The 25,393-nt window shown below is 36.7% G+C and overlaps 5 protein-coding genes across 5 annotated transcripts in view; 4 read left to right on the plus strand and 1 right to left on the minus strand.

Moving 5' to 3' along the window:
• The window catches only part of LOC149052134 (replication factor C subunit 1-like), a 231,202-nt gene that overhangs the window by 179,004 nt on the left and 26,805 nt on the right, over positions 1-25,393 (minus strand). The gene's annotated exons all lie outside the window — the stretch shown is intronic.
• The window catches only part of LOC149052135 (uncharacterized), a 268,018-nt gene that overhangs the window by 154,591 nt on the left and 88,034 nt on the right, over positions 1-25,393 (plus strand). Inside the window, exon 8 of the mRNA XM_089180305.1 lies at positions 16,763-16,924. Coding sequence (XP_089036431.1) covers positions 16,763-16,924 — 162 coding nt within the window. The remainder of the gene's footprint in view (positions 1-16,762; positions 16,925-25,393) is intronic.
• Positions 67-2,793, plus strand: LOC149052144 (C-type mannose receptor 2-like). Its single transcript, XM_089200292.1, has 5 exons — positions 67-102; positions 577-966; positions 1,338-1,703; positions 2,503-2,690; positions 2,782-2,793. Exons 1-5 carry the CDS (start codon positions 69-71, stop codon positions 2,791-2,793), a joined length of 990 nt encoding a protein of 329 aa, XP_089056418.1. The 5' UTR covers positions 67-68.
• On the plus strand, positions 2,975-6,540 carry LOC149052145 (uncharacterized). The gene is made up of 3 exons (XM_089185416.1): positions 2,975-3,497; positions 5,759-5,866; positions 6,058-6,540. Exons 1-3 carry the CDS (start codon positions 3,350-3,352, stop codon positions 6,216-6,218), a joined length of 417 nt encoding a protein of 138 aa, XP_089041542.1. The 5' UTR covers positions 2,975-3,349; the 3' UTR covers positions 6,219-6,540.
• Positions 6,575-10,665, plus strand: LOC149052146 (adhesion G protein-coupled receptor D1-like). Its single transcript, XM_089180413.1, has 11 exons — positions 6,575-6,687; positions 7,331-7,457; positions 7,562-7,665; positions 8,173-8,275; positions 8,384-8,534; positions 8,650-8,731; positions 9,140-9,206; positions 9,398-9,486; positions 9,675-9,795; positions 10,099-10,140; positions 10,265-10,665. Exons 1-11 carry the CDS (start codon positions 6,662-6,664, stop codon positions 10,415-10,417), a joined length of 1,065 nt encoding a protein of 354 aa, XP_089036539.1. The 5' UTR covers positions 6,575-6,661; the 3' UTR covers positions 10,418-10,665.

A 25,393-nucleotide genomic window follows, 5' to 3' on the forward strand; every position in this document is an offset into this window, starting at 1 on the left:
GCTGTTAATACATGTAAAAAAATAAATAAATAAAAAACTCATTTTTTTAAAAATTTTCCTCTACAGTAATGCTGACTTTGATAAATGAATTACATGGATTAGGTAAGAAAAGACATACTAATTTAGGCCCCTTACAAGCATTAATTTATTTTGTCGAGAATTCAAGAAAAAAACTCTGACCGATTTATCATTATCAAAATAATTGACAAGCTAATCGTTTTCGGAGTGCACTTTTCTACTACCATAAGTGTACTCAAGGTTTCTGAGGAAGAAAGGAAAAATATTGTTACTTTACTCTCACTCGGATCCCAGAACTACCATTTAAAACTAAAAGCAAATAGCAATAATAAGATTAGAAAGCTGTAGATGGGTTTTACCAACAAGATATCCATTTTCTATATGACAGGAGAGGTATAAAGCGAAAGGATCAGGCACAGAGTTAATGATTAACATGAAAGTCTGAAAAAAATGCTTCGTCTAATTCAAGTTCTGTACAGCTTGATAAGTCCAAACCTGTTATGCACCTTTGTTTAGTTATTCTCATTTTATTTAATTTTTTTGGTTTTTTTTTTCTAGAATGCCAAATTTCATGTTTTGTTGATTCATGTTACTTGCTGCAAAACCGAGGACCGAATTGGCACGATGACAGGAAATTATGTCAAAACCAGGGGGCTGACCTAGTTTCCATTGAAACTGTAAAAGAATGGAACTTTTTAAATGACCTGATTCAAAATCGCAACAATTTAAAGCGATATAATGAGTGGATCATTGGTTTGGAAAAGAAAGGCCGCAATTGGACTTGGGTGAGTGGAAAACCACTGACTATTAACAAGTGGAAAGAAAACCAACCAAGTGACGACGGAGATGTGGCAATAATGGTCAGGGCGTCTTCGGATGGAGGTAAACTGGGCCTACAAGTGACCCAACGGGATCAGCCACACGCTTCTATTTGTGAAACTCGCAAAGGTAAGATGACAACGCACTTAGGTAAACCAGGAGCTTCCTCAAAGCCCTTGAGCGTAAGAAAAGTGTTATCAGACTGTAATACGATAATACAACGGCTTGCGCCATTTTTCACTCATTGCGTGGAAAGTTCATGCCAATTACTTCATTTTAGTTTTACTATGGCCATTATTCTTGATCTATCTATGCCTTACGGGCTTAAAATTATGAAATATTGCTGCATAGGTGTCAAAGAATATCGCTATAATGAACATATTTCACCTTTACCCTCATGTGTAAAGGAGAGGGGAAGCGCTTGTTAGAGAAAATTTGTTTAACTTAGTCGATGAATTTCCAAAGGATTATTTCTGACGAATCGTTTCACTGTTTTAAAGATTGTTATAAAGATTCCTGCTACACGTTTATGGGTTCTGGACTAACATGGGGGTATAACAGAGGTTTTTGTGAAGGATGTGGAGGTGACCTAGTTTCCATTGAAACCGAAGAGGAATGGAACTTCATTGATAGGCAGATTCGAAATCGCAGAATATTGGAGTGGTACATCGGTTTGAAAAAAATGGACGGAAAGTGGACTTGGGTGAGTGATAAGCCACTGACTATCAGCAAATGGAGAGAAAACCAGCCCAGGAAAAACAGTCATGTGGCATTTATTGACAGAGATTTCCATGCGGGAGATCAGGGCATATCTACTAATCTGTTGGGGGTAGCTCCCAAAGCTTACATTTGTGAGATACCTAAAGGTAAAACAAATTTGCGCCTCCTTAGCGCAAAATAAACTAAAAAACGTGTGTCTAGGCCCTTAGCGTGAAAGAAATGTCATCATGGACCACACGGTCAGGAGCACGTTGATCCTAGATTCCCACGCCTCTATCTCCCTTCCATGTCACAAAAGTGTATATGAAATTCAGGAAGAATGACTTACAATCAAGTATAAAGAACTTATCTTCCTAGCATAAGTCGGCCGGTTATCCATGTGAGATTAACTCTCGCGCGGTTCACGCAAATAAAAAGGGTCAGATCGAGTTTAAATGTATTGCGAGTGCGTTCTCATGCCGGCTGTATTCCAAAATCGTCAGGTAAATCACCCGTTTGTCGAGTGTCTCGTTTTCCTCACGTTATTACTATTCCCTGTGCTATTCGTATTTCCTATGTTATTTCCGATGTTGTGATTAGTTTTTCTGTTCTTAATGTATCATGTTCGTAATACTTTATTTAGAAACCACTAACAACGACGTGTAGATAGAAGAGTAGTAAATGCGATTATGGCGGATTAATCGGTCTATCCGGCATGGTTTGCATGTGAGCGAGGCTAGTAAGATTTCCTCTAGAAGTATGTCACATTTCGCAATGCCAACGGGAGTTTTTGTTCCTCAATATCACTAAAAAGGGAATGTGGAAACTTTGTCATTAAATTAATTTAGGATAAAATACGTTCATTGTAAACGCATAGGTATAAGAAGGAATACATAAATCAGTCTCAGGAAAGTCCTTCCTTTTTTTCTTTTCTGAATACTTTACCCTTATTGCCACCTGTGACAGCAAGGCCATCAGCATCAGCGAAGGCACAACCGTCGCTGTCGCCATCGATATCAGCACCGTCGCCCTCACCGATGCCATTGTCATCGCTGTCTCCATTGCCGTTGCCCTCGCCCTCACCATCGCCATCGCGGTCTTCGTTGCTGTTGCCTTCGCCCTCACCATCACCGTCGAATTTAGTTCAGAAGTTGGTGAGTGTCATGATCATTTACGGTCCTTTTACCTCTTATGTTTTAGAAGGTATTTAGTACATACCTGTAACTAACGTTTTCATTATCGTAGGCAAACGAATAAATAATAGTTTCCAAACTTGGCAGGCTTGATAGCAACAGAAACACTTCTTTGCAGGTATCTAACTCTTTACCAATGACTAATTTATTATCATACAGAATACATCCAATAAAGATATAGATATATGTTTATATATAGATATACCCCTTTTCAAAAACTTTGCCGATTGAAAATATATATTAAAGATATACATCCGTCCTTTTTGCATTAAAAAAGGTGATGCATGATGCATGTATATTTCACATCGAAGGAACAAAACTTTTTTCTTATTTTGACAGCAGCTATCGTATTTTCCTTTCAAAAAACTTTCCCATTAATTTATTCTATCGGAAGCTTTTTTTTCATGGGAAAAGATGAGGTGTATATAACTCTCTGTATACTTATATATACATAAGAAACAGGTACATGGCAAAGTGGTATCTATCTACAAATTTATAAGTAATTAGAACCACTTACTTGACATAGGTTACTTTATTAAATATCATATGGATAAAAATGTTTTGCGTGACTTCAGGAGGCTGTAAACGTGTTTGAAAACTTCGTCGTCAGTTTTGAAAACATGACAAAACTTCACGAAGGCCAGTTCACCATAGACGAGTTTCAAAAAGGAAGAGAATCCATCTTTAATGTGGCTGTCGCCTTCGAGAAATTTGCTCTCAATTATGGCAAGCAACACCGTCCAATAAAGATTGTAAGCCACAAATTGGGTGAGTTAAAACACTACCATTTTATCAGATTTGTGGTAACCTTCTTCGTCGATGATTATTTACGGTCTGAGTGACTAATACTTTCTCTCCTTCATAGGGCATTGACCTTTACACCTGGGCCGGGTTGTTAAAACTGGGTTTAGATAGCCGAGTATTAGTGTGAAATCTCATTTCAGAAATGAAGCTTTAAAGGAAACTTCAGCATAATTCTTCTGGTCTATTAACCACAATCTTTATGATTATTGGATTCTCTAAAAACAGTAGAGAAAATTATCCCAAAAAGGCTTTTGAACGAAGGAATAAAGAGACCCAGATTCGAATTTAACCTTGTGTAAGGGCCAATTGACCTTTTTACAGTTCCCAGCGCCATATTGGATTAGTAACCACGCACATACGATAACGAGGCTGGGTTTGACCCGGCGGCTCTTTCAAACAGCTGATCTGCTGACAATTCACGTTCTAATGCACTTTTCAATGCGATTTCTCCCTTGAAAACGGTTCTTTAATACAACAACATAGAAATTTCGTATTAGATGACATCCAGAACCTCGAAGCAAAAGATCTGTGGGAGGTTTTAAAATCTAATTCAAAATCGACGGGCGGAATTAGAGTCAACATGGTGTCGAAAGTTTATGCTTTGCTTATGTGACACTTCCTTCCATCGAGTAGTGCGGAAAAGCGAGAACTTCTTACAGATGTCCAGGACCTAGAAAAAAACCAGAACGACTTCAAATACGAAGAAACTATGGTAAGGATTTCAGCCCTTGGATGGTCGAGCGATCTCCGTAATTTACCTGAGATTAATTTCATTCAGCTTTACGATTACCCCGTTATTTCACGAGAATATCGCCACATCGTGTTGAGAGGAACGCATTACAGGAAGTACCACAGAAGCTATTCAGTATGGCTTAGAAAGTGAGGCAAAGGCTGTAGCCCTCTAGGTAGATGAGATTTGTTATTGCTGCTGTTGTTGATGTGGTACTTGTTGGTGTACCATATCCTTCAGATAACGCTGTTCCCATTTTGTTTACCAAGATATATGTTAGTTTGCCATTTGTACATTTTATCTTATGGGAAACTATACAATGGAGCCTGTAGAACCACTTCATTATAACCCTTATTTCTATCAAACCATGAGGGAAACTGTAACTAACAGATGTCATAATATTTTGAAACCCATCTGGTCCAGGACAACCTATGCTCGCTATACATTGAAAACCATCTCAGTTCGCGACTCATGGTAATTTATTAGGTGGCAAGACAGTATTGAAAGAATCAGACCAGAATATTGGACAACTGAAAAACTCCCAAAAGTGACTGATTCATGTAACTTCTCCCTATCCAAAATATATCCGGCAAACAGATAGTAACAGATTATGAGGACAATTTTGTGAATAATAAAATTTAGTGTCATAGTCTATCTCGGTGTTGAGAACTGTTTTAGTTGGTGAAACTCACTTTTTTGAAACTCTCTTTTTTTCAATTTGAAGCATCAAATTGATTGATACGTAAAGCACACAAACCATTTTTTGAGAGTTCCATGTGGCATCGATAGTGGATTACTATGCTATCATAAAAAACAGAAACAACAACTACTGAAAACTGCTTTTGTCACAAATAGTACCAAATTTGAGTTAGGTTTCTGGGTCTTCCATAATAAGTGAAAACTGAAGATACAGAGTCTTGGTTATTTTATTAAAAGCAACTACTTTCCAAGAGTTAAATATTTAGCAAAAATACATGCCTCCGTGCATAAACTTGAAGAAGTAAAGTTCGTAGGCAAACCATTGGGGCCATAAAATGTATGTGAACAACCAAGAGCGGCACACTACTTTCCCTTCTTTTGGGTAGAAAAATTAGCTTTATCGAGATTTCGGCTATGACCATCCATTTTCCTTAAAAACTGAACAATTTTACTGCCCACGTACGAATTTCACCAAAAGTGCTCACAGAGATATAACACGATTCAACCCCAGCCTTGTTCTCACCTGTGCGTGGTTGCGTGTCCAATATGGCGCTGGGAACTGTAAAAAGGTCTATCGGCCTCAAAACACCTGAGTGGGTTCTGAGTCATTTACAAACGCTTTTTATCTTGGATTTACTTTGTCTCTTAATTTTTCAGTTAGTCACATTTTGATCGTGATTAGAGAAGTGAATTAAAGATATTATCGAAAAGAAGTAAAAAGGAAGAGCAAATCGAGGACATGAAATGTTTCTCTTACCGTATTATCCATAAGCAGCTAGTCTATTTTTTCCGACAGTGCTGGAAGTCCAAAGGCGTCAGCGCCAAAATACAAGTGACTTCTACCTGGAGGTAAACGAATGGCAAGCGAGCATCAATATTGCCTCCTCAAATTTTGCAGATAACGGTTTGTATTACCTGTCGTCTTCAGTCTGAAAAAATGAAATATATATATTTTTAAAAGCGTAACGTAATTTCTCACGAAGGACAGCTTACTAGTTTTCGCAGGCTTCGCTTCAAAAACCTGCACTTATTGGAAAATCATTGTTGGTTTTGGCCTGAAGGAAATATATATATATCTTTTTTCGTTTTTTTTAGGATCAGTGGTTGTTGGTTGTGTATACAAGAATCTCCAAGACGTACTGCCGAAAAGTCAACCCAACAGGAATAGAAGAAGAAACACCAGGCAACAATATTTCTTCTTTTGTTTTATTTGTATACATGTTGCAACTAGCATTATGCACATTGACAAACTCTAGGTTTAAAATGCCTGGCCCCGGTTGTTCGAAGGATGGATAACGCCATCCACTGGATAAGTCTCTATCCGCTGGATAGGGTAGCTTTGAATAACGTTTTCTTCTCTTGGAAAAGTGAATAAATAACAGAATATCGGCTAAAATGAGCAAATAGTTTGGAAAGGTCACTAACTTATACATCTCTCAAACCACCTTTTTTTTGGTCACATTCTGGTTCATTTTTAAAATAATTTTGTACACAGATATTTGGGTAGCAGAATAATAATGGCAGCAATGGAACCTAAACCCAAGAAATTGGTGGAAGATGTCATCTTAAAGTTCAAAAACATAAAAGTAAGCAGATTAGGTGACGTGGAAGTAAAGAAATATTATCTGGAATGCCCTATTTTTTTTATATATCTCCGCGATGATTTTATTTTCAGATAAAAGAAGGGGCGGAGAATTGCATGTTCTGGAGAGGCTTCAACGAAAGGTAAAAAATTGCAATACATCATTTACTTTTCTGAGAATTTTCCTGTTCTTTTGGTCGTCGGTTTGCATCTATGTACCCGCCAATATTTTCCGTGAATTTTCTTGGAGTCTAGTTGCTTGTTGGCTGTATTTGCGAATGTCCTCTTATTTTCCAGTTGTCGTGGGAGACACTTTTACCAAGAATTGATATTTTTTATTAATTTCTCCATAATTTATCATTAATTTTTCCTCATTATTTGTCCTATTCAATATGTTTCCTTGTGCGACCTAAACTAAACAAATAACTTCTATACTAAGATTCTCTTGGCTTCTCGACTACCAAATGTAGAAACTTAATTCAGTGATTTTAATGGAATTTGATAAGATGATTTCGTCTATTAAAAAAATTTTTCCAAGCTATACTCATTCTATTTACGACAACTTTTGTCCAAAAGTTTGGAATGTACCCAATCAAAGTTTAAATCACTGCCGAACAAGGAAAAATTGTTAATAGTTTATGCCGTGACTTATAAAATAATGAAATGCCAATAATGTGATTGATGTTATGAAATCACAAGGGTTTTGATGAAATTTGCACTTTTGGTGCCATGGAAGGTTATTTCCTACACTATGTCTTGGCTGCTGAGGTAATTTCTTCTTTGCAGCGCCGACGGATTTTCAGACGAAGGATGCCATGTAGTTACGTCGAGAAGCAATACAGAAGAAACAGTTTGTAGCTGCAATCATATGACTCATTTTGCTGTAATATTTGATTACAACGATGGCACAAAGGTAATCAATTATGATTGTGTTTTTCTTCCAGCACTGGTGATACATGTAAATTAATTGAGCTAATTCATGTGTCTCTATTTTCCTTTTTATGCTATGTGACGCAGCTTTCCAAGCAGGACGAGACTGTGTTGAAGATAATTACCTACGTAGGATTAAGCTTGTCGATCATCGGGATGCTTTCAACATCAGCCTTGTACTTTTTCTTTACGTAAGTTTGGTGGCTAAATAATTGATGATGTACACATTTTCATGTCTTATTCCACTTACTATCGATTTTAATTTTCAACAAAGGAAAAAAACTAAGGAATAAACGTTACTTTAAGTTATCCAAAATGTTCCTTTTGATTTCTCCGTGACTAAGGTAAAGTAAGTCGAATAAATCACAATTTACATTGCGTTTCATGTTCAATTAGGACAGCGTCAACGATCCATGGTCTCTTTCTTCAATCTCTATTGTTTTCTTATTCTCCTCCAACTTGGCTCTTTATTTGCCTTTTGATTCTGAAGCTTTTCATTGATTTTTTTTTGGTCTTTGTTTTGTTGTGTTTGTTTGTTTTTCTTTTTTTTGCTTTAATTTTCATTTCCAATTCTTTTGATTTCCCTGGAACTTTTCATTTGAATTATTTTTGTTTTGATTGTTTGGTTCTATTTTTCTTTTTCATCATGTTTGCTTTTTGTTTTTGCTTTCTTTTTTCGTCATCTTTCATTTCACCAGAGACGTGCGGCAACCTTTGTCTCAAATTCGATTGAGCCTTTCCGCGTCCCTCGGAGTTGGACAAGTAATTTTTCTCGCAGGAGTAAACGCCACAGAACACACGGTGAGAGGCTTCTCCGGCCGATCTGCTCATTTAATTAATCAAATCTTCCTGCTCTAAATATTTTTAGAAAAGAGCACAGAAAGACGCAAAACATATTTCATTTCGCAGGCTGCTTGTATCGCAGTAGCAGCTCTGATGCAATATTTCCTGACGGCTGCCTTTTGCTGGATGCTGGTCGAGGGAATCTACCTCTACCTGTTCGTTGTGAAAGTTTATAACATAAACACCAAGATGCACATGTATCACGTCATCTCATGGGGTATTTTCATTATTTATTTTATTACAACATATATTGGAAGTTGTAACTTGCTCTCATATTTGCTGTTGTCATCAAGTCAAGTGCTTTGAATTTATTTTTTTGTATGTACCATTAGGTCTCCCTATGATCATGATGGTCATTTCACTTGGCATTACTGCTGCGAAAGAAGGAATTCAAAGCTATATCAGTGATGAATAGTAAGAAACATATCAATAGGTTACTTTTTACCTTTCTTCTCTCTCTCGCGCACTATCAAGTTAAGTTCGTTTTATTTTTCTTGTTCTGTTTTTCCTTGCGTTTTTTCACTGGACGAAAAAACGGATTTGCACCATATTTGTACAGTGCAAATGTCAGCAAATCTGGTCAAAGTCTGTAGCAAATGTGGTGCAAATGGGGTAAATGTCACATTTGCTTTAGATTTACATGGGAGTGGCAAATCCCGGTGCAAATGTGGCATTCACCCCATTTGCACTACATTTGCTATAGCTTTGGACCAGACTTACTCACATTTGCACCGCGCAAATATGGTGTAAATCCGTTTTCTCGTCCAGTGTTTTTTTTAATTTATTCTGATGACTTTCATTCTTGTCTTTCAATTTTACTAGTTGTTGGCTGTCTTCGACCAACAATCTGATCTGGATATTCGTCTCCTTTGTAACGTTCATCGAAGTTGTGAGTTTATGATTAATTTATTTCACGGTGCTTGGTTTACCGAACTAGTTACTCAATACTTTTCTGTTGGACTCACTATGTTTCTTTGTTCGATCTAAGCTAAACAAATAACTTCTCTACTAAGATTCTCTTGGCTTCTCGACTACCAAGTATAGAAAATTAATTCAGTGATTCTAATGGCATTTTTTTAGCTCAACATCTTGATACTCGTACGAGTCATAAAGGAGATGTCCAATTTGGTGCAGCCAACAGGTGAAGACGACCATATTCAGCAAATACGGTAGGATTCACAACATGAAATTATTCAAAACAATGAAAAAAAATTTCCTTAACAAGCTGTACGTACGGCAACGTTCGCCTGGCTCCCTTATCCCTTGACCAGTTTGCTATTACGATACCTGTTAATGAGACTGCGAAAAAAAAAATAAACTATTTTACATGCATCTTCAATTTTGTTGTCGATCTCAGAATTGGTATCAAAGCTTGCGCACTGATGATTCCTTTACTGGGTGTCACGTGGCTATTTGGTCTTCTTTCGCCTGTACAAAAGGCTTTCGCTTACATTTTCACAATACTCAACTCTACTCAGGTGAGTTTCCGATTGAAACTCTAAAACTCAATCAATCTAGATTATTCAATTTACACAGCTCTGACCAAAGAGAGAACCCTTTACAATGATTAGATGATTAAAAAATAAAATTAAAAACCTGTTTACTATTCAGTTGACCCGAAATGTATTCGTAGCAGTCTTATTAGACTTATTAGATACTGATTTTTGAAGACGATTATTACATGCATTGTGCACTGAGATACCCAAACAATGCACGCTCCGCCGGTTCCTACCTAAGTGCAATATTGTTAAAAAATTATCTTGAAATTGTTTCTGCAACAGGGTTTCCTGATTTTCGTTCTACACGGCTTACGAAACAGTCAGGTAAGAAAAGAAAACTAAGTCAGGAATTAGGAAAGTGCATATTATAGCACAAATGTTTAAGCATAAATAACTATTTGAATGAAATTTGAAAGAAATGTATCGTTTGTTGCTTGTCTATCTGCAGATCAGAGAGCGATTGAAAAGAAAGATGAACGTGGTTTTTACTACTTCAAATAAGGAGGACTTCACAAGGAAGAGCCCACAGGTCAATTCAAGTGACGTCAGCGATGCACGGGCAGTTGAATTGCAGCCTCGCAGTGACGTTAAACCGAATTAGCACCATACTTAAGTCAATGGATTTAACTGTCCGCCAATAACATTCTATTGCATTGAACGATTGTGTAGTAAATAGCGATTAGTCGATGGCGATCGATCTGAGTTTCAATCTGTTGTTAAAATGTAATGTAGTAAAAGTAAATTAATATTAAATGCATTATGCATTATGTAAGTCACTAGTTTTTAGTTAGTAGGACGGGTGTAGAGCTACCGAGTAGAAATACTGTCAATAAATTGTTATAATAATTATTATTGTTCTTATCAGTATTATTATTATTATTTTATTATTATTTAGTGAGATTGTTCTCTTGTTTATTGTTTTAGCAATTAACCAGCTGCCAAGTGCTATTTTTTATCTTAATGGCTTTCCAGAACATCGCATACATGAACTTGCTAAAGATCTTTTGTTAGCTACATGCTAAGTTGTCCTCACTAAGGATCAAATTATCGTAACTACAGGTTGGTCTGGCTTATCTGTTATTAATTGACTTTCATTAAAGATTTAATCTACTTTGGAAGTTCAATGAACTCATGGCATGAAATTATTACAAATTCTTCTTTAATTAACACTGTGTTTAGTTCCAACACGCATTTAACTGCCTCCTTTCAATCCTCGTGCGCTCCATTTTAACGATTGCTACATGATGCCTTCACGTTTTATATCGGAGAAGATACTTGTCAAACAGTATCTTGTTACTGTAATATTAGCAGCCTCGTCCAACATCTAATGTTATTACTTATGAATAAACAGATGAATAGATAGATGATGCTGAGTTAATGAATAAATAACTATGTTAAAAAAGATAGAAATTCTGAGAGATTACATATTTTAACCCTTTAATGCCTAAGATCTCATTTTTAATTCTCCTCACTGTCTGCCATACAATTCTCAGCTGTTACTTCTGAGAATTTGGTACTGGATCAACCAGAAAATCCTCAAACTTAAATTTTTCCTTGTTCTCATAACCTGTCTGATCGATATTGTATTGATACTGTAAGGAGAAATTCTGTGTTGGTCACTCATGGGAGTTAAAGGATTAAAGATCACTTGAATTTTTCAATCTTTATTCTCCGCATTCCTTAGATAAGTATTTCTACTTCGAATCGTAAATGTATCGATGAGTTATGATATTTAAAATTGGAGCTGTGGTAACCAAAACTGGAGAAAACTTCATTTCAAAGCGATCGAAGAAAAATTGCACACAGTAGACAATTTAAAGGAACGAAGCGCAGTAATAGATATGTTAGTTAATTAAATTAGCCCCATGTCACCATAGGAATTGACGCACTCACAGCGTAGGTTACAACTCTTTGCCAGAAAAACAAATTGCAAAAATTTATCTTTCAAGCTTTCCTTTTTCCTTAATGGGCCTCGAGCACTGCAAGGAGATTAAGGGATATTTGAGCAGTCTTTTTCCACCTCAGCTTATGCCTCAACGTGATATGCGCGATATGTGTTTCCATTAGCTCAGCTAATGGAAACACGACAAAACAATCGACAACATTCTATTATAAGGTCATACCTGTTTATAAATTAGCATATAAGGCTACTGACACTACCATACTTCTTCAGAAGAAAGTAAACAAAGGAAATGATTCTGAAATGCACGATATTATTCCTCTACACCGGTCAAATGTGATAGGTATAAACGCTTCAAGTGGCGACTGACTCAATACATTGCGGATGAGACTAAGGACTATTTGAGAATCATCTTGCCATTATATTATGGGCGAACACTATAGAGGGTGATGAGAGAGGCACTTGAAGAAGGGATTTTCCCCCCCACGGAACACATAAAAATGACTGGGCCTAGACTGGAACTTAGACCTAAATGGAAAAGGTTAGCATTCAAAGAGATGGACTCAGAGGCGATGGTCTTCATGACGGTTTTACCGTATAAGGGGGGGAAGGGTGGGGGAGGGATTTGTTTTGCAAGCTGAAGGCTTGACTATAAGCCGTGAGTTGTCGTTGGTTTTCTGTTCAATTGATGATCAACCCTATTAAAGTTATATTTAACTCACGCTTTAAGAAGGCATCCTTTGACTTGGGGTTTTGTAAATAATACATGTTAATTAATACATGTGCGAATAATTAATGACATACGAGGTTAAACCTATCGGCAGCATTTCATCCGCGGGTTGAAAACTAAAAAGTAATTTTCGTTTATTTGTAAGAACAGATGGGACACACACGTCAGCCGCCAGTGAGTAATACAGCATTTCCGTAGAATTTGAAAATAATAAAAGTGTTTTTGTCCTGTTAAATTCTCCATCTTGTGAAGAAAGCCAATGCTTTACACCTGGTGCAAGTTTCTTTCAGTCCATTAGTCTATCTTTTGAAAAAAGTGAAAAAAAAAAGATGACTTATGTCATGAACTGTCGACCGAGTGTTATAATTTGCATTTATTCTAGCTCCTACCAAAGATTTTTAAATACTTGAAGAAATTTCCTTTTATTTACTGCCCCCAAATACAATAACTTTCGTCCGTGGAAAGCTGCTCGCAGCAACTTATACATATCTGGGGTTTGATGGAGAGGGAAACTGAATCCTGCAAAATGACAAAAACCCTTTTTATAAGTTGTGCGTTTGGTAAGTATTACCTTTAATATTTCTGTTAGTTTATCATAAGCAATGAAAGCCAAGCACTTGACTATTATTTGCAAACGATTCATATCGACTTGAAAACTTCCCGCGACACGTAGGCAAATCCAAAATCCAACTAGAGAAACAAATAGAGAAACCTTGAATGTATTCTCTTCTGCTTTAAAGCACTTAGCACTCAAGAAGCGCAGACAAAAACTTGACAATAAATTCTCATCAGTTTATTGCAGTACTTATCTGTGGATTTCCTTAGATAACTACAAATAGGAGACTTCTTCAGTCACTCTATTCAGCAAATTGAATTCGATAAAGGAATACTGTAAGCCCCCTAAAACATCGGTAGTTGCGATACAAACTGGTTATTTTGATGACACGAAAGTATATTTCAGTGAAACTGAATAAAAAAAAAACTAAATTTATTTTGTCGCATTTGTACTTCAGCTATCCAGACTTTGATGATGCAATCTGTGAGAGGAGGTGGGTTGCGATTTTTCTCTGGTATATATGTGTCACTTAAAATAATATTTGGCCCAAAAGAGGGAGGGGTTATATTCTGATATATTTACAAGTCGTTGAATAAGAAGTAACAAACCGGCAGCATAAATAATAGAACCGCTGCTATCAAGCTGAGGTTAATGAGAGTGATTTCGATTAAAAACGTTTTTAAATTATACTTTAAGAAGAGATATCGAGCTTATTTTTTTACTAGGGAAAGATTCATAACAGATATACGAGAAACAGAAAAATAGTTAAAATGTCTCTATATTTTACTATTTTACATGTACAAATGAAGTAAAGTGACCACATTAATTTAAGGTTCTAAAGATTTCGTCTCATGGAAAGTGTCACAACGACACACAGTAGACAGCTATATCCAAGTGTAAGTGTTAACTGCGTATTTGTGCCCCAATGTTTCTTAATTTTCCCAAACGTGAAGGAAATTCACTTGGGTTAACTGATGGACAAAGGTATAAACAACTCACTCTTTCAATCAGTTCTTCAAATCGCTCACAGAGGAAAAAAAAAAAACTAACTCGGCTCCATAATGAAATATGTCAGCACGTTAGCATTGAGGAACCATCTTTCTTCAACGTTCATGTTGTATGCACTATCAGTGTTTAAAAAAATTATTCGGCCGGTTTTTCAGTGGCACGAGTACGGTATTTTTTTTTCTTACGTGTTGCAGCCAAAAACTGCCATAATCGTTTCAAATTGCTATGGTATGGTTGAGTAATCGTTGTCTTTCATTGTATTGCTGCTCAGCATACACTGATTTGTATCTTTTTTTTACAATTTTTGAAACATAAGCCTTTCTAGACGTTCATTTAGTGAAACAGCCCGAGTGCGATAGTTGACGACGCAATAGCAGTGATAGAGTGAAAAATGAGGGAGGTCTGGATCCGGTCGCGTAACGAACGCGTTCGATACGCAAAGTGACTTAAGTTTTTCGATCCACCGCTTCTTTCTCGCCTCGTATGACTGACTGACTACCAGGAACAGATTATTGAAATATTGTCTTGCATCTTTTTAGGCGATTGGGGAAAACTCCTCCCAGATCAATTATCGAGACTACGTTGGAATATCATGCACACTTAAAGATGGTAAGAAGAGCTGGGAGAAGAATTACACTTTCCCTGATGGCATATGCAATCTCAGTTGTTCCCTAACCAGTTGCGAGATAGGGCAAGATAACATGACCAAGCTCTGCGGACAAAATTGTAGTCAGACGTACAGCCCATTGGTATATCAATGCATTGAAAGGGAATACAAAGAGAACATCCGTTCTCAAACGTGCAACGCCACAAAATTTAACCTAATAAGCGACGAAGAGGACTTTGTTACCAAACAGACCTGCCATTGCGAAGGTAATCAGTGCCATCTCAAATGCACCAAGATACAGTGCACACAAACCTATAGAGAAAGAAAAACTGGTGAGTACCTGATCAATCTAACTAGTCACCAAGGCTCTCTATATAAGAGGGTCTCCGGCAATGGGGTCATGGCTTTCACGGCTAATTTTTTTTACGACTAACGGTTAGAATGCGTCAATTTTTACCCCTAACGACAAAATTTTTGGCCATTTTACAGCTAACGGCTAACCCCTTTGAGATCCTCATATAAGAATTGAAAGAATAATCGATGCGTTTCGTGTACAAATATGCAGTTCCATGACAGTCGTTTAATTAAGCGAAACATAAGTTTCGCCTCGCAGGATACGGCTTTGCTGTAGTTAGTCCGAAAATTGTCTTCTCCTGTGAAGAATTTATGTAACCAGCATTGATTTCTTAACTCATTTTTGAACGTTTGCCTTGAACAGCACTTCGAATAAAGTTTTCCCCTTTTCTGGGATAAAATACCACAGAAATGAGTAACCGCAACCGCAAAGGAAAACTTTTTAAGGATTAAAGTCGCATTGGCAAGAGGCAATTTTCAGTGTATTGACACAATGAGAACTAAACTACACCAGAAACTAGAGTGTATGTTCACAGCTCGGAAGAAAAGATATCGCGATCAGTGTCCTGTTGAAGAGAGTTTCCATAGTTTGCGAAAAAAAAAATGAAATGGTGAAGAATACTTCAACTGACGACCATCCTTATCTTATGTCAAAGATCTCGAAAGTTCCCGCGTGTTTTCCAAGATTCACTTACAGGTGTTGACAGTAGAATTTTTTTAAAATCTATCTGCCTCACCTAAGCATTGCGGCACATGCTTTTGATATTTTCGACGATTTGAAATTAAGCTTTTTTCGATTGCAAAATTTAGGGTGGTGCACTTGGAAATGTCCCTCGAAGACACGTTTCAACCGCAAAGTAAATACAATTTGGAGACCTTTTCCGAAGTGCGACCCAATCCTTATATATAAAAGATTCTCAGGGTGTTCCGGCCAGAAAGAAAAACCGTTGTAACACGAAAACTAAATATGCAAGAAGGCTGGAGTCACCTTTTCACTTACTATTCACTTAGGTTGTTACGTTTGCTAAAAAATTCAAGTTTCACTTTGCGTTGTGCGTTTCTTTTTCCTTGAGAGAAAACATGGGCCACCTTCTTTTGGACTGAAAAATTTAAGTCACGCGATGAAATTTCATAACATCAAAAGTTCAGATAGATGCTGGCCTCGGAAAATATTCTCGCGAAATTGAAATATTTCAAGGCCTGAACAAGGAGCCTCCTTATCATTTTCGCTTGTTACACCTTAAAACAAATCCAACAAATTATTCAAATAAAAAAGGCAAAACGATCAAGGTTAAACTAAAAAATCAAAAAAGGAGCAGTAAATTCATCAGGAACAGTTCAAGATAAAATATGAAATGAACACATCATATTCGGTGGTTAATTAACAATTAATACGCGCGCATATTTTGCGATTTGCGTGGCATTTTCCAAGCCTCGTAGGGGCGAGTTGAAACGACAAAAAGTGGGGAAGATGCGTACTTGTATTATAAGTTAAACCAGTGATTAAGGGATGCATTATTTCACTATTATTTCATTTACAAATATTTTAGCGTCTAGTTTTCGATTAACATCCATACAGCCTTATTTGAGCATCGGCCATACAAGTCGTGTGCGAAAGACGACAAAAATATAATGGAAACAATAAGAGTGTTCGTTATAACCAATTAAAAAAATGAGTGCATTTGAGAGTTTTGATCGTTCATAGCGGCCATTTTGTTACCCTGCTTTCTGTATGCATTTTTGTGCAATACTCAGGCGTTTTTTTATGATGTGGTCTTAATCAATGTTTTTCTCGCCATCGCCATCGCCATCGCCATCGCCATCGCCATCGCCATCGCCATCGCCATCGCCATCGCCATCGCCATCGCCATCGCCATCGCCATCGCCATCGCCATCGCCATCGCCATCGCCATCGCCATCGCCATCGCCATCGCCACCGCCACCGCCGCCGCCATCGCTATCGCCAATTGAGAAGCTTGTATGTTTTTTAAATAGTCATTTACCGCTTTATACATGTCGGTTTTCAGGATCTCTTCTGTTTACAAACGTTAGAGACATTATTTTTTTTTTATTTTAGGCGAAGGATTATATTTCAAAATTTGGCGGAATAAATATTAATAGAAAGACCTCCATACAGGTATCTAATTTTATATGACTCAAAGGTTTTTTAACTTTGATTACTTCTAAGAGTTCTTTAGTCGATGAATACCCTGGACACCATTTGGGGCCTCTTGCTAGACTCTTTCTGCATTCTTAACATGAATTGTATACATGAGACTGGCTGGTTAATGACCTGGAAATATTTTATGTAATTGTAGGAGGCTGTAACTGTCTTTGAAGATTTCACCTTAAATATCTAGAACGTCACAATAAACAAAGCCGACATAGAAGAGGTTAAAAAACTGAAAAAATCCATCTTTGAGGTGGCAACGGACGTCGAGAAATTTGCTCTTAATTATAGCAAGCAACACCTGAATGAAACGAGACCTTCAGAAAGGATCTTTTCCCCACAATGGGTGAGATTGCAGCCTCTAAACCTGTTTAGTTTCAAAGTATATTCCTCTGTTTCGTACTGACTTCCTGACTCACCGATGGGTTGTTATAAGCCCAACCTATATGAAATGTTATCATTGAATGTCATCGATTCATCTATTCTTTCAATTTGTTTGATACTTTGTTTTTTTGTGGGGAAGAAGGAAATTAAAGGTATTCTTGAACAACAAGAGAGAATCAGAATCCTTCAAATTGTGAAACCTTTCTTCTCGCCCTGTTTATTGAAACTTTTCTTAAATAATAGATTGATGAGTAATACTTTACTTACTGAAATTGACAAATCTTGCAAATACTTTCCGCTTACTTCATACTATACACTGAACTCAAAATTGGCCTATCGTCTGCGATACATATAATTGCAAGATTTTTTACCGCGCTCGTAAAAACCTACCTATGAACTCTATAATTCTCCAACGAAACGGTTCAAGGAACGAAGTGAGTTTTCACAATTTGAGTCAGTGTAGCACTACTCACTGTTTAATCAGTTTTACATTGATAAAACATTTTAAAATAGTTGAAATTGTCGAATAGTCGTTGAAGGGCAAATAAGATACAAAAAATACATTTCCATCCGATAAGATTATGACATATTTTGTGTACACTGTAAAACGCATGTTTGTGTAGATGTGCTATTGTAAATTACACCGAAAGTGCTTTCATTTATCATTGACCGTTTCTTTTTTTGGTAATTCAGGTTTGGTCATTCAAAAAGTCCATCGCCAGAATGCGAGTGACTTCCACTTTGAGGAAGAACCATGGCAAGCGAGAATCGATATCGCGTCTTCAAATTTTCAGGAAAATGGTTCGTTTTAACCAGCCTGTTAACTGTACAACTTTTCACTACCTTGCTTGCTCCAATCGAATTTTTGTATTGAAATAAAGCCTCATAAAAATGTGCTTCATTAGTTTATACAATCTAGTTTCTTTAATCAATCGCCATCCTTCCAATGTCACATATCTCGAGCGTGATAAAAATTTTAATTTTGTGGGGTTTTTTAGTTGCTGTTATTGTTTGATAACTTTTTCTATTGATTCTTGGGGGGGTTTAAGGATCACTGGTAGTTGCGTTTGTGTACAAGAATCTGCATGACCTACTTCTGACAGATCAAGACATCAGGAGTGAAACAGACAATCAAAGGTGACGTTATTTTCATATCCTCCATGTTGTTTACCGCCAAAAGCACATAACACGACAACACATGAGATCTAAGTTCAACAAAACTGAACTTAGAAAGACTCCCTGCTTGTCTCTGACCACTCGACCTTACTTAAATCTACCAAAAGTATGTGATGTTGCTTCCTTGGCTCTGGTCCATTCTCAAATACAATTTCCTTACAGGTATATCAACTCCAGGATTATGGCCGTAACTATGGACCCCAAGCCAGAGAAATTGCGAGAAAATGTCATCCTTAAGTTAAAAAACCTAGAGGTAATATGAAAATTAGCTTTCATGCGTTGTTTTGATTTATTCTCACTGATAAAATGTATTTTCAGGTCTTGACAACAGAGAAGCACTGTATGTTTTGGAGTGGCTTAACCGAAAGGTAAAAAACTACAATATATTATTGTAAAGTATATATCCCTTCTCAAATTAATTAAGTATAGAGGAGAATGAATGAACTTTCTTATTCAGATACTTTTGGGCAGGTTAACACTTTCCTGGAAGCCAACATGTTGTTATTTTTAGAGAGGAGAGGTCTGATTGAAATATTCTCCCATGATGCAATTTCGATTCGAATTCAGCGCAAGAATGCAGTTCAGCTGCCCGTACATCCCCAACCTCACTTGTATTCACGTGTGAGCTCTTCCTTGCAGAGTTGTTCTTTATAGGAGATGGAAAAACGATATTCATCTTTCTTTTGAATTTCTCTCTGATCTGCAGATAGACGAGTAACACGAAATATGGCTCTTAGCACTCGGATATTTATCGAAACTCTAAAAGTTGATGATATGGTGTTAATAATCAGTTTAACGTTTTTCTTACCTGAGTGTTGCGCATGCAGTGTAGAGCGAAAATCAGGCAACCCTGCAGCATCAACATGATTTCAAGATCAATATTTTTTTTCAATATGCAAACAAATTAGTCTCATATCTATTAAGATTTCCAAGAAGAAAGGAAAGTCGCATAATTATCTTATAATTGAAAAAGAAGGCTGTCTTCTCTTGCATAGTTAAGAGCTTCTTGTTTTCAAAATTCCGAAAAATATCGTGCGACCACTGTAATGGTGTCTCACTTGGTTAGAAAGTAAAATAATAACAGAGATTGAATGATTTTTGACAGTTACCATCGAACACTGACCTGAGTAGGGCTGAGTATGGTGAGGATGTAAGCAAAAGCTTTATGTACAGGCGAGAGGAGACCAAATAGCCACGTGACGCCTAGTAGGGGAATCACCGCGCATGCTTTGATACCAAGTCTGGAAGTTAAAAAGAAAATATTCCTCTATTTTCCTTTGAAAAAGAGTTTTCATCATGAGATATCATAAGGCCTTACCAATTGAGGAGCGAGGAAGTTAGGCAAATACAGCCTTACAGGAGAACATGGCAATCTCTTCAACTATTTTGTTATAGTGTGATGTTGTCAATCTTACCGTATTTGCTGAGAATGGTCGTCTTCCCCTTGTGGCTGCAACAAATTGGTCATCTCCTTTATGACTCGTGCGAGTATCAATATGTTGGCCTGAAAAATGCAATAAAAATAAATAAATTATTTAGATATGGTTATCGAATATCTAAGGCAGGAGAGTACCCTTGCCAAAAACGTTACTAGTTTGGTAACAAGGGTGGGGTGAGGAGTCATTTACAGGGAATAGAACCCTTACCCGGAAGATTATGAGCTTCGATCCACTGACAATGAGCTAAAGAAATCGCGAACAAAACTGTCTAAACTGAGTGAATCACGCCAAGTGAAGCTTCACGTTAAATTATGTAAATTCAATATCTCTTACTCTTACAGCTTCTTTCATCTTTTTCAAGGTTTTTTTTTCTTAATGAGTTATTTTTGCGCGAAAAACATATCTTGGCATATTAATGTGAAACTGTGGGGAAACACTAACAAGGAGAGGGAATAATTTCTTTTTTTAATGTCATGTAGTAAAAGTTGGAGAGGTTTTACTTGCATATGAAGGCGATCGCAAGGTTAAAATTGACCAGAAACCCCGGAAACAGCAACAACGTCTAAAGTTTTTTGTGAGTAAGTAGGAAAAGGGAAATGGTAAATGTTGTGTAAGGTCATTTCATAAATACTTAATTTCCTTTTAAAAGAGCAGAGAAAAAAATCTTTAGCAGCAAGTAGTCCAGGTATACCAATCACAATCGCCAACACTAATCATAAACTCACAACTTCAATGAAAGCCACAAAGGCGACGAATATCCAGATTAGGTTGTTAGTCGAGGAAAGCCAGTAACTAAACTCCGAGAAGAAAAAAGACAAGAAAGAAATACAAATTGTCAGAAAATGAAATGATACCGATTCTAAACTGTATACAAAAATACAAAAGAAAGAGTGCAATGAAATGAATTATAAGGAGAAGAGCAAGAAGAAACGGTTGAATTTTTCTCTTACTTTTAATCACTCGTAAAGCTTTGTAACCCCTCTTTCCCAGCAGCGATGCCAAGTGAAATGGCCACCATGATCATTGGAAGACCTACCCATAAAGAAAAAGAAGAAAATCGAAGCAATTCGCTGGATGACAACACCAGATTTGGCGATCCTAAAGCATGCATAATTACAGTTACCAGTGCGAGTTTTAAAATAATAAACTTACCCCATGAGATGACATGATACATACACATCTTGGTGTTAATGTTGTAGACTTTCACAACGAAGATGTAGAGATAAATTCCCTCAATCAGCATCCAACAGAAAGCGGCCATCAAAAAATACTGCATCAGAGCTGCTATGGTAACACAGGCAGCCTGTGAAAAGAAAGAGTTTTCGCACGATTCTTAACGTGCTCCTTTCGACAAGATATTTACGATGGAAAGAGTAAATTAATTATATGGATAGGAGAGGACACTAACTTTGTATTCTGTGGCATTTATTCCGGCGAGGAAGATGATCTGTCCTGCTCCAAGGGAGATAGAAACACTCAGTCGAATTTGAGAGAGAGGTTGATGAATATCTCTGGTGAATTAATAGTAAAAACAAAAGGAATGAATTAGAGAAAAGCAACAACAACAATATCAGCAACACACTGAAGGCAGAAAGAATCACAAAGAACAACAAGATTGAATTAAAAATATAGCGAAAAATTGCTTAAGATATAAAATAAGTCTTGACAGCAAAGGAAAGAAAAAAATCAGTATATAGCTCCAGAAAGGATAAAAAAGGAAAATGTATCGAGGAAAAACTCCAAACAAGTTATAAATCGTGAAACCATGAGCTGTTCAAGCGCTCTTGATGGGGCATGAAATGAAGTTTAAATTTGTCCGCATCCGTAAGATAAGGAATACCATTTTGAATCGAAATACATCGAATAATTTGGAATTCAATAGGGACGATGCTAGCCGGAAATGACATAATCCAAGAGATTATAATCTCTTGCGCAAACCTCATTCAACAGCGATGAAAGAACTTTTGCACAGAGTAGACAATTTAAAGGGAAAAAGCTCAGCGATAAAAATGCGGAATATTTCTAAGGGCCTGGCTTTCAAATATCACTACAAAGGAGAGGCTAGCATTGAAGACGAAATTCAACCAGCAAGAGATGGAGTTGATTATGTAGACGTGCTTAACTCGGTTTACAACAGGCTAGACTACGTCATACCTATTTATAAATCAGCATGGATGAAGAAGCGTACGATTTAAGAGGAAGAAGTAATAAAAAAAGGAATATTCTTGAATGTACGAGTACATTTCTCTTTACACCGCCGAAATGCGATATGTCAAAACGTTTCAAGCTTCGATTGACTAACTTTATTTCAGCTAAGACTATTGTATATTCCAGACTAAATAATTAATTATTCCATGAGCACAGAGAGATACTTGAGTGTACAATGTCTGGCCCACAGGGCACATCACTATGACCAAGGAACGTCTCCCACTCAGGCCTTTTGACCCCACCGCTCCTTCTAAAATATTGGAAATCAAATATCTGGACACAAAATTGATGGTCTGCATGACGCTTTTGCATGGGAGAGTTATTTTGTAGGTTGAACACCAAACTATGGCCGTTAGCCTCCGTTGGTTTTCTGATCAATTAACGATCAACTTTACCAAAACTCGAACTCACAATCTAAGAAAACCGAGAAGGAATCCTTTGACTCGGAGTTTTCCGTGCTGTAAAAATAATAATACATGTTATTAACACATGAGTGAGTTAGTCCACAAAAGTTGAAGGCCTACGAAATAATTACACCCACCAACAATAATAATTTCCGTTTATGCATACGAATAGATGGCATGCTAGCTTAAGCTGCCGGTTGATAAAACATAAGTTGATTTAAGACAACTTTCATTTAGGGGAGCTAATAAAGAGATAACCATTCTTAACATCAATTATTTTTGAGCTGCTTCTTTATAAAATTGCAATTATAAAAAGTATTTTAATACCGTGAAGTTTTTCGGTTACTTTAAGAAAAACAATGCTCCACATCTGTTGCGAAATACTTTTTGTCTATTGGTCCGTCTATGACGGGAAAAAAAAGGAGACAAACGCCATGAACAAGCTATCACAGATCAAAATTTGCATTAAATTCTAACTCGTACAAAAGGGTTTTATAATGATGTCGTATATCCACCACTCTCAAGCGGGGTGAATCAAATAATATATAGATTTAGCCAAGCCTAAAAGCAGAGCTCTTATTAGTTTATTTTCCAGTCTTACGTTACACCGAATAAAAACTGTAATAAAACTATCTACTGGCAAGTCTCTGTAATAAAACTATCTACTGGCAAGTCTTTGTATTATATTTCAACCCAACCATTTCCTCAACATGTAAACACTTTTACAAAGTAATTAGTCAGGGAAACGGAAAACTTGTGGCATATACACCATGTTTGAAATGGCATGACCATAGTAAGCTAACAGGATTGAGGAGGATGTATGTGGGAATAGGCACTCTTGTCTGTATCAATAATTTGCTAATCAATCCTGTTGGCAATGTTTTGATGAGGTTGGGCTATCAAGGCAAAGGAACGAGGATTTTAGCAGGCAGTGACTTTTTTTCAAATCTGGAAACTATCATCATGAAAGCCACACTTGTTCCCGGTAGCTCATTCGTATTCTGATAAACTAGTTTCGAGAAGGATACAGTATTTTATAACAAAAACTTGATGCATAGGTTGTGCAAAAACCTTTAATTTGACTATACTTTTATAGCCAATACCAGTCCCTTCAAATGGTAAAATTTTATGAGGTTCAGAGCAAAAATAATCTGCCATACATCTGCAAGATTTGATGTAATTATTTTAAATGCAAGAATATTAACTGATACTAGGAGATCTAATAATATTAAAAAAAATTATAAAATTTAGTTGAAAAATTAGAATTCAGCAGGGGCTGGATAAACAAGGTTCTTAGAAAAAGAAATGTGTACTAATGAAAAAGCTAAGCAAACTTTTTTTACAACACCTACCAGTACCTATATGGAATATAGTAAAGTGTTTTGAAGTAGTCATAATCCCAGTTTCATATGTTGAATGACTTGACAAAAAGACTTGAATGACACCATATTGGTTCGCCTAAATCACACACGCCAAAACTGATCAATCACACATCACGTTTGAAAAAATAGATCTTTGTGTAAGTGCTTTTAATTACAGATGGAAATATGTACAATGTGGCTCGGTTGATAATCAATTATGTTTTTGTAGAAGATCAAATCAAGTATAGTGTTCATTCTGTGCAATGGGGCATAAATAAAAGGTTCTGGTGTGATCGGTTTTGGCGTGTGTGATTTAGGCGAACCAATATGGTGTCATTCAAGTCTTCCTGTTTCCTTGATTGACACGTGATGTTTACGAAAGTCGCCTCGATAGATAAGATAGAGTTAATATACATGGCTGAGGTATTTGTTTTTTGCTGAGTTCCGTAGTTTTTTGTAAATTGTCCTCCAAAGTTGTATGAAATTAAAGTCTTGAAAAGTGTCACGACAAGCCTTCGCTGGAGTGAAATTTAATTTCCGTAAAACTCTGAAAAATAAAGAGATCCGATCAAACTGGTTGTGGTTTTAGTACAGGTACATGAATGTCTTACAACACATGAGAAACGAGCGAAATCTGTGTCTCAAGCAAAATCGACCGGACCGCTCTCACAGAGACACTCTCTTAAAGACACCTCTACAAAGGCAGGTACATACAACTGACATGTATGAGTGAAGCATGTCAAGCATTAAGGTATGATTGTCAATTTGCCTTTTATTACTTACAAAAAGCTTACTTCTATCAGCCTAAAAAACTTCTGTATCCCCACTTTCAAAGAAAAGCATTTCCCATGAAAATTTAAGCATTAAAGACATAAGCTACCAGCAACAGGTTTTTCCATTGCAAGTGTTTCATATCATCAGATTCTCATCACAATTTTTTTGTTACTGGTACATTTGAAAGCATAAGAATATTTTAATCATAGCAATATGTTGAATTCCCCCATTTTAACCCTTTAACTCCCATAAGTGACCAAGAAAGAATTTCTCCTTACAATATCAAAACAATATCAAGCAGACAAGTGATGAGATTAAGAAAAATATCAGTTAGGGGATTATAAGAAGATCCAATACTAAATCCTCCAAACTAACATCATAAGAACTGTATAGGAGATAGTAAGGAGAATTACTAATGAGATCTTGGGAGTTAAAGGGTTAAGTCCCACTGTTAACCTAGACTTAATTTCTCCTTACACTATTAGTATGACATAGAGCAGACAAGT

The sequence above is a fragment of the Pocillopora damicornis genome, chromosome 1 (assembly GCF_964200805.1).
Source record: "Pocillopora damicornis chromosome 1, jaPocDami1.2, whole genome shotgun sequence".
Classification (NCBI taxonomy): Eukaryota; Metazoa; Cnidaria; class Anthozoa; order Scleractinia; family Pocilloporidae; genus Pocillopora; species Pocillopora damicornis.

Bases quoted from the DNA above. Each gene is read 5' to 3' on its own strand.
- LOC149052146 (XM_089180413.1), top strand. From the start codon at position 6,662: ATGTTCTGGAGAGGCTTCAACGAAAG. The intron at 9,207-9,397 runs GTGAGTTTATGA...GCATTTTTTTAG, and splicing joins TTGTAACGTTCATCGAAGTT to CTCAACATCTTGATACTCGT. The intron at 9,796-10,098 runs GTGAGTTTCCGA...TTTCTGCAACAG, and splicing joins CAATACTCAACTCTACTCAG to GGTTTCCTGATTTTCGTTCT.
- LOC149052144 (XM_089200292.1), top strand. From the start codon at position 69: ATGCTGACTTTGATAAATGAATTACATGGATTAG. The intron at 103-576 runs GTAAGAAAAGAC...TTTTTTTTCTAG, and splicing joins AAATGAATTACATGGATTAG to AATGCCAAATTTCATGTTTT. The intron at 1,704-2,502 runs GTAAAACAAATT...CACCTGTGACAG, and splicing joins CATTTGTGAGATACCTAAAG to CAAGGCCATCAGCATCAGCG.
- LOC149052145 (XM_089185416.1), top strand. From the start codon at position 3,350: ATGACAAAACTTCACGAAGGCCAGTTCACCATAGACGAGTTTCAAAAA. The intron at 3,498-5,758 runs GTGAGTTAAAAC...TTTTTCCGACAG, and splicing joins GATTGTAAGCCACAAATTGG to TGCTGGAAGTCCAAAGGCGT. The intron at 5,867-6,057 runs GTTTGTATTACC...CGTTTTTTTTAG, and splicing joins CTCAAATTTTGCAGATAACG to GATCAGTGGTTGTTGGTTGT.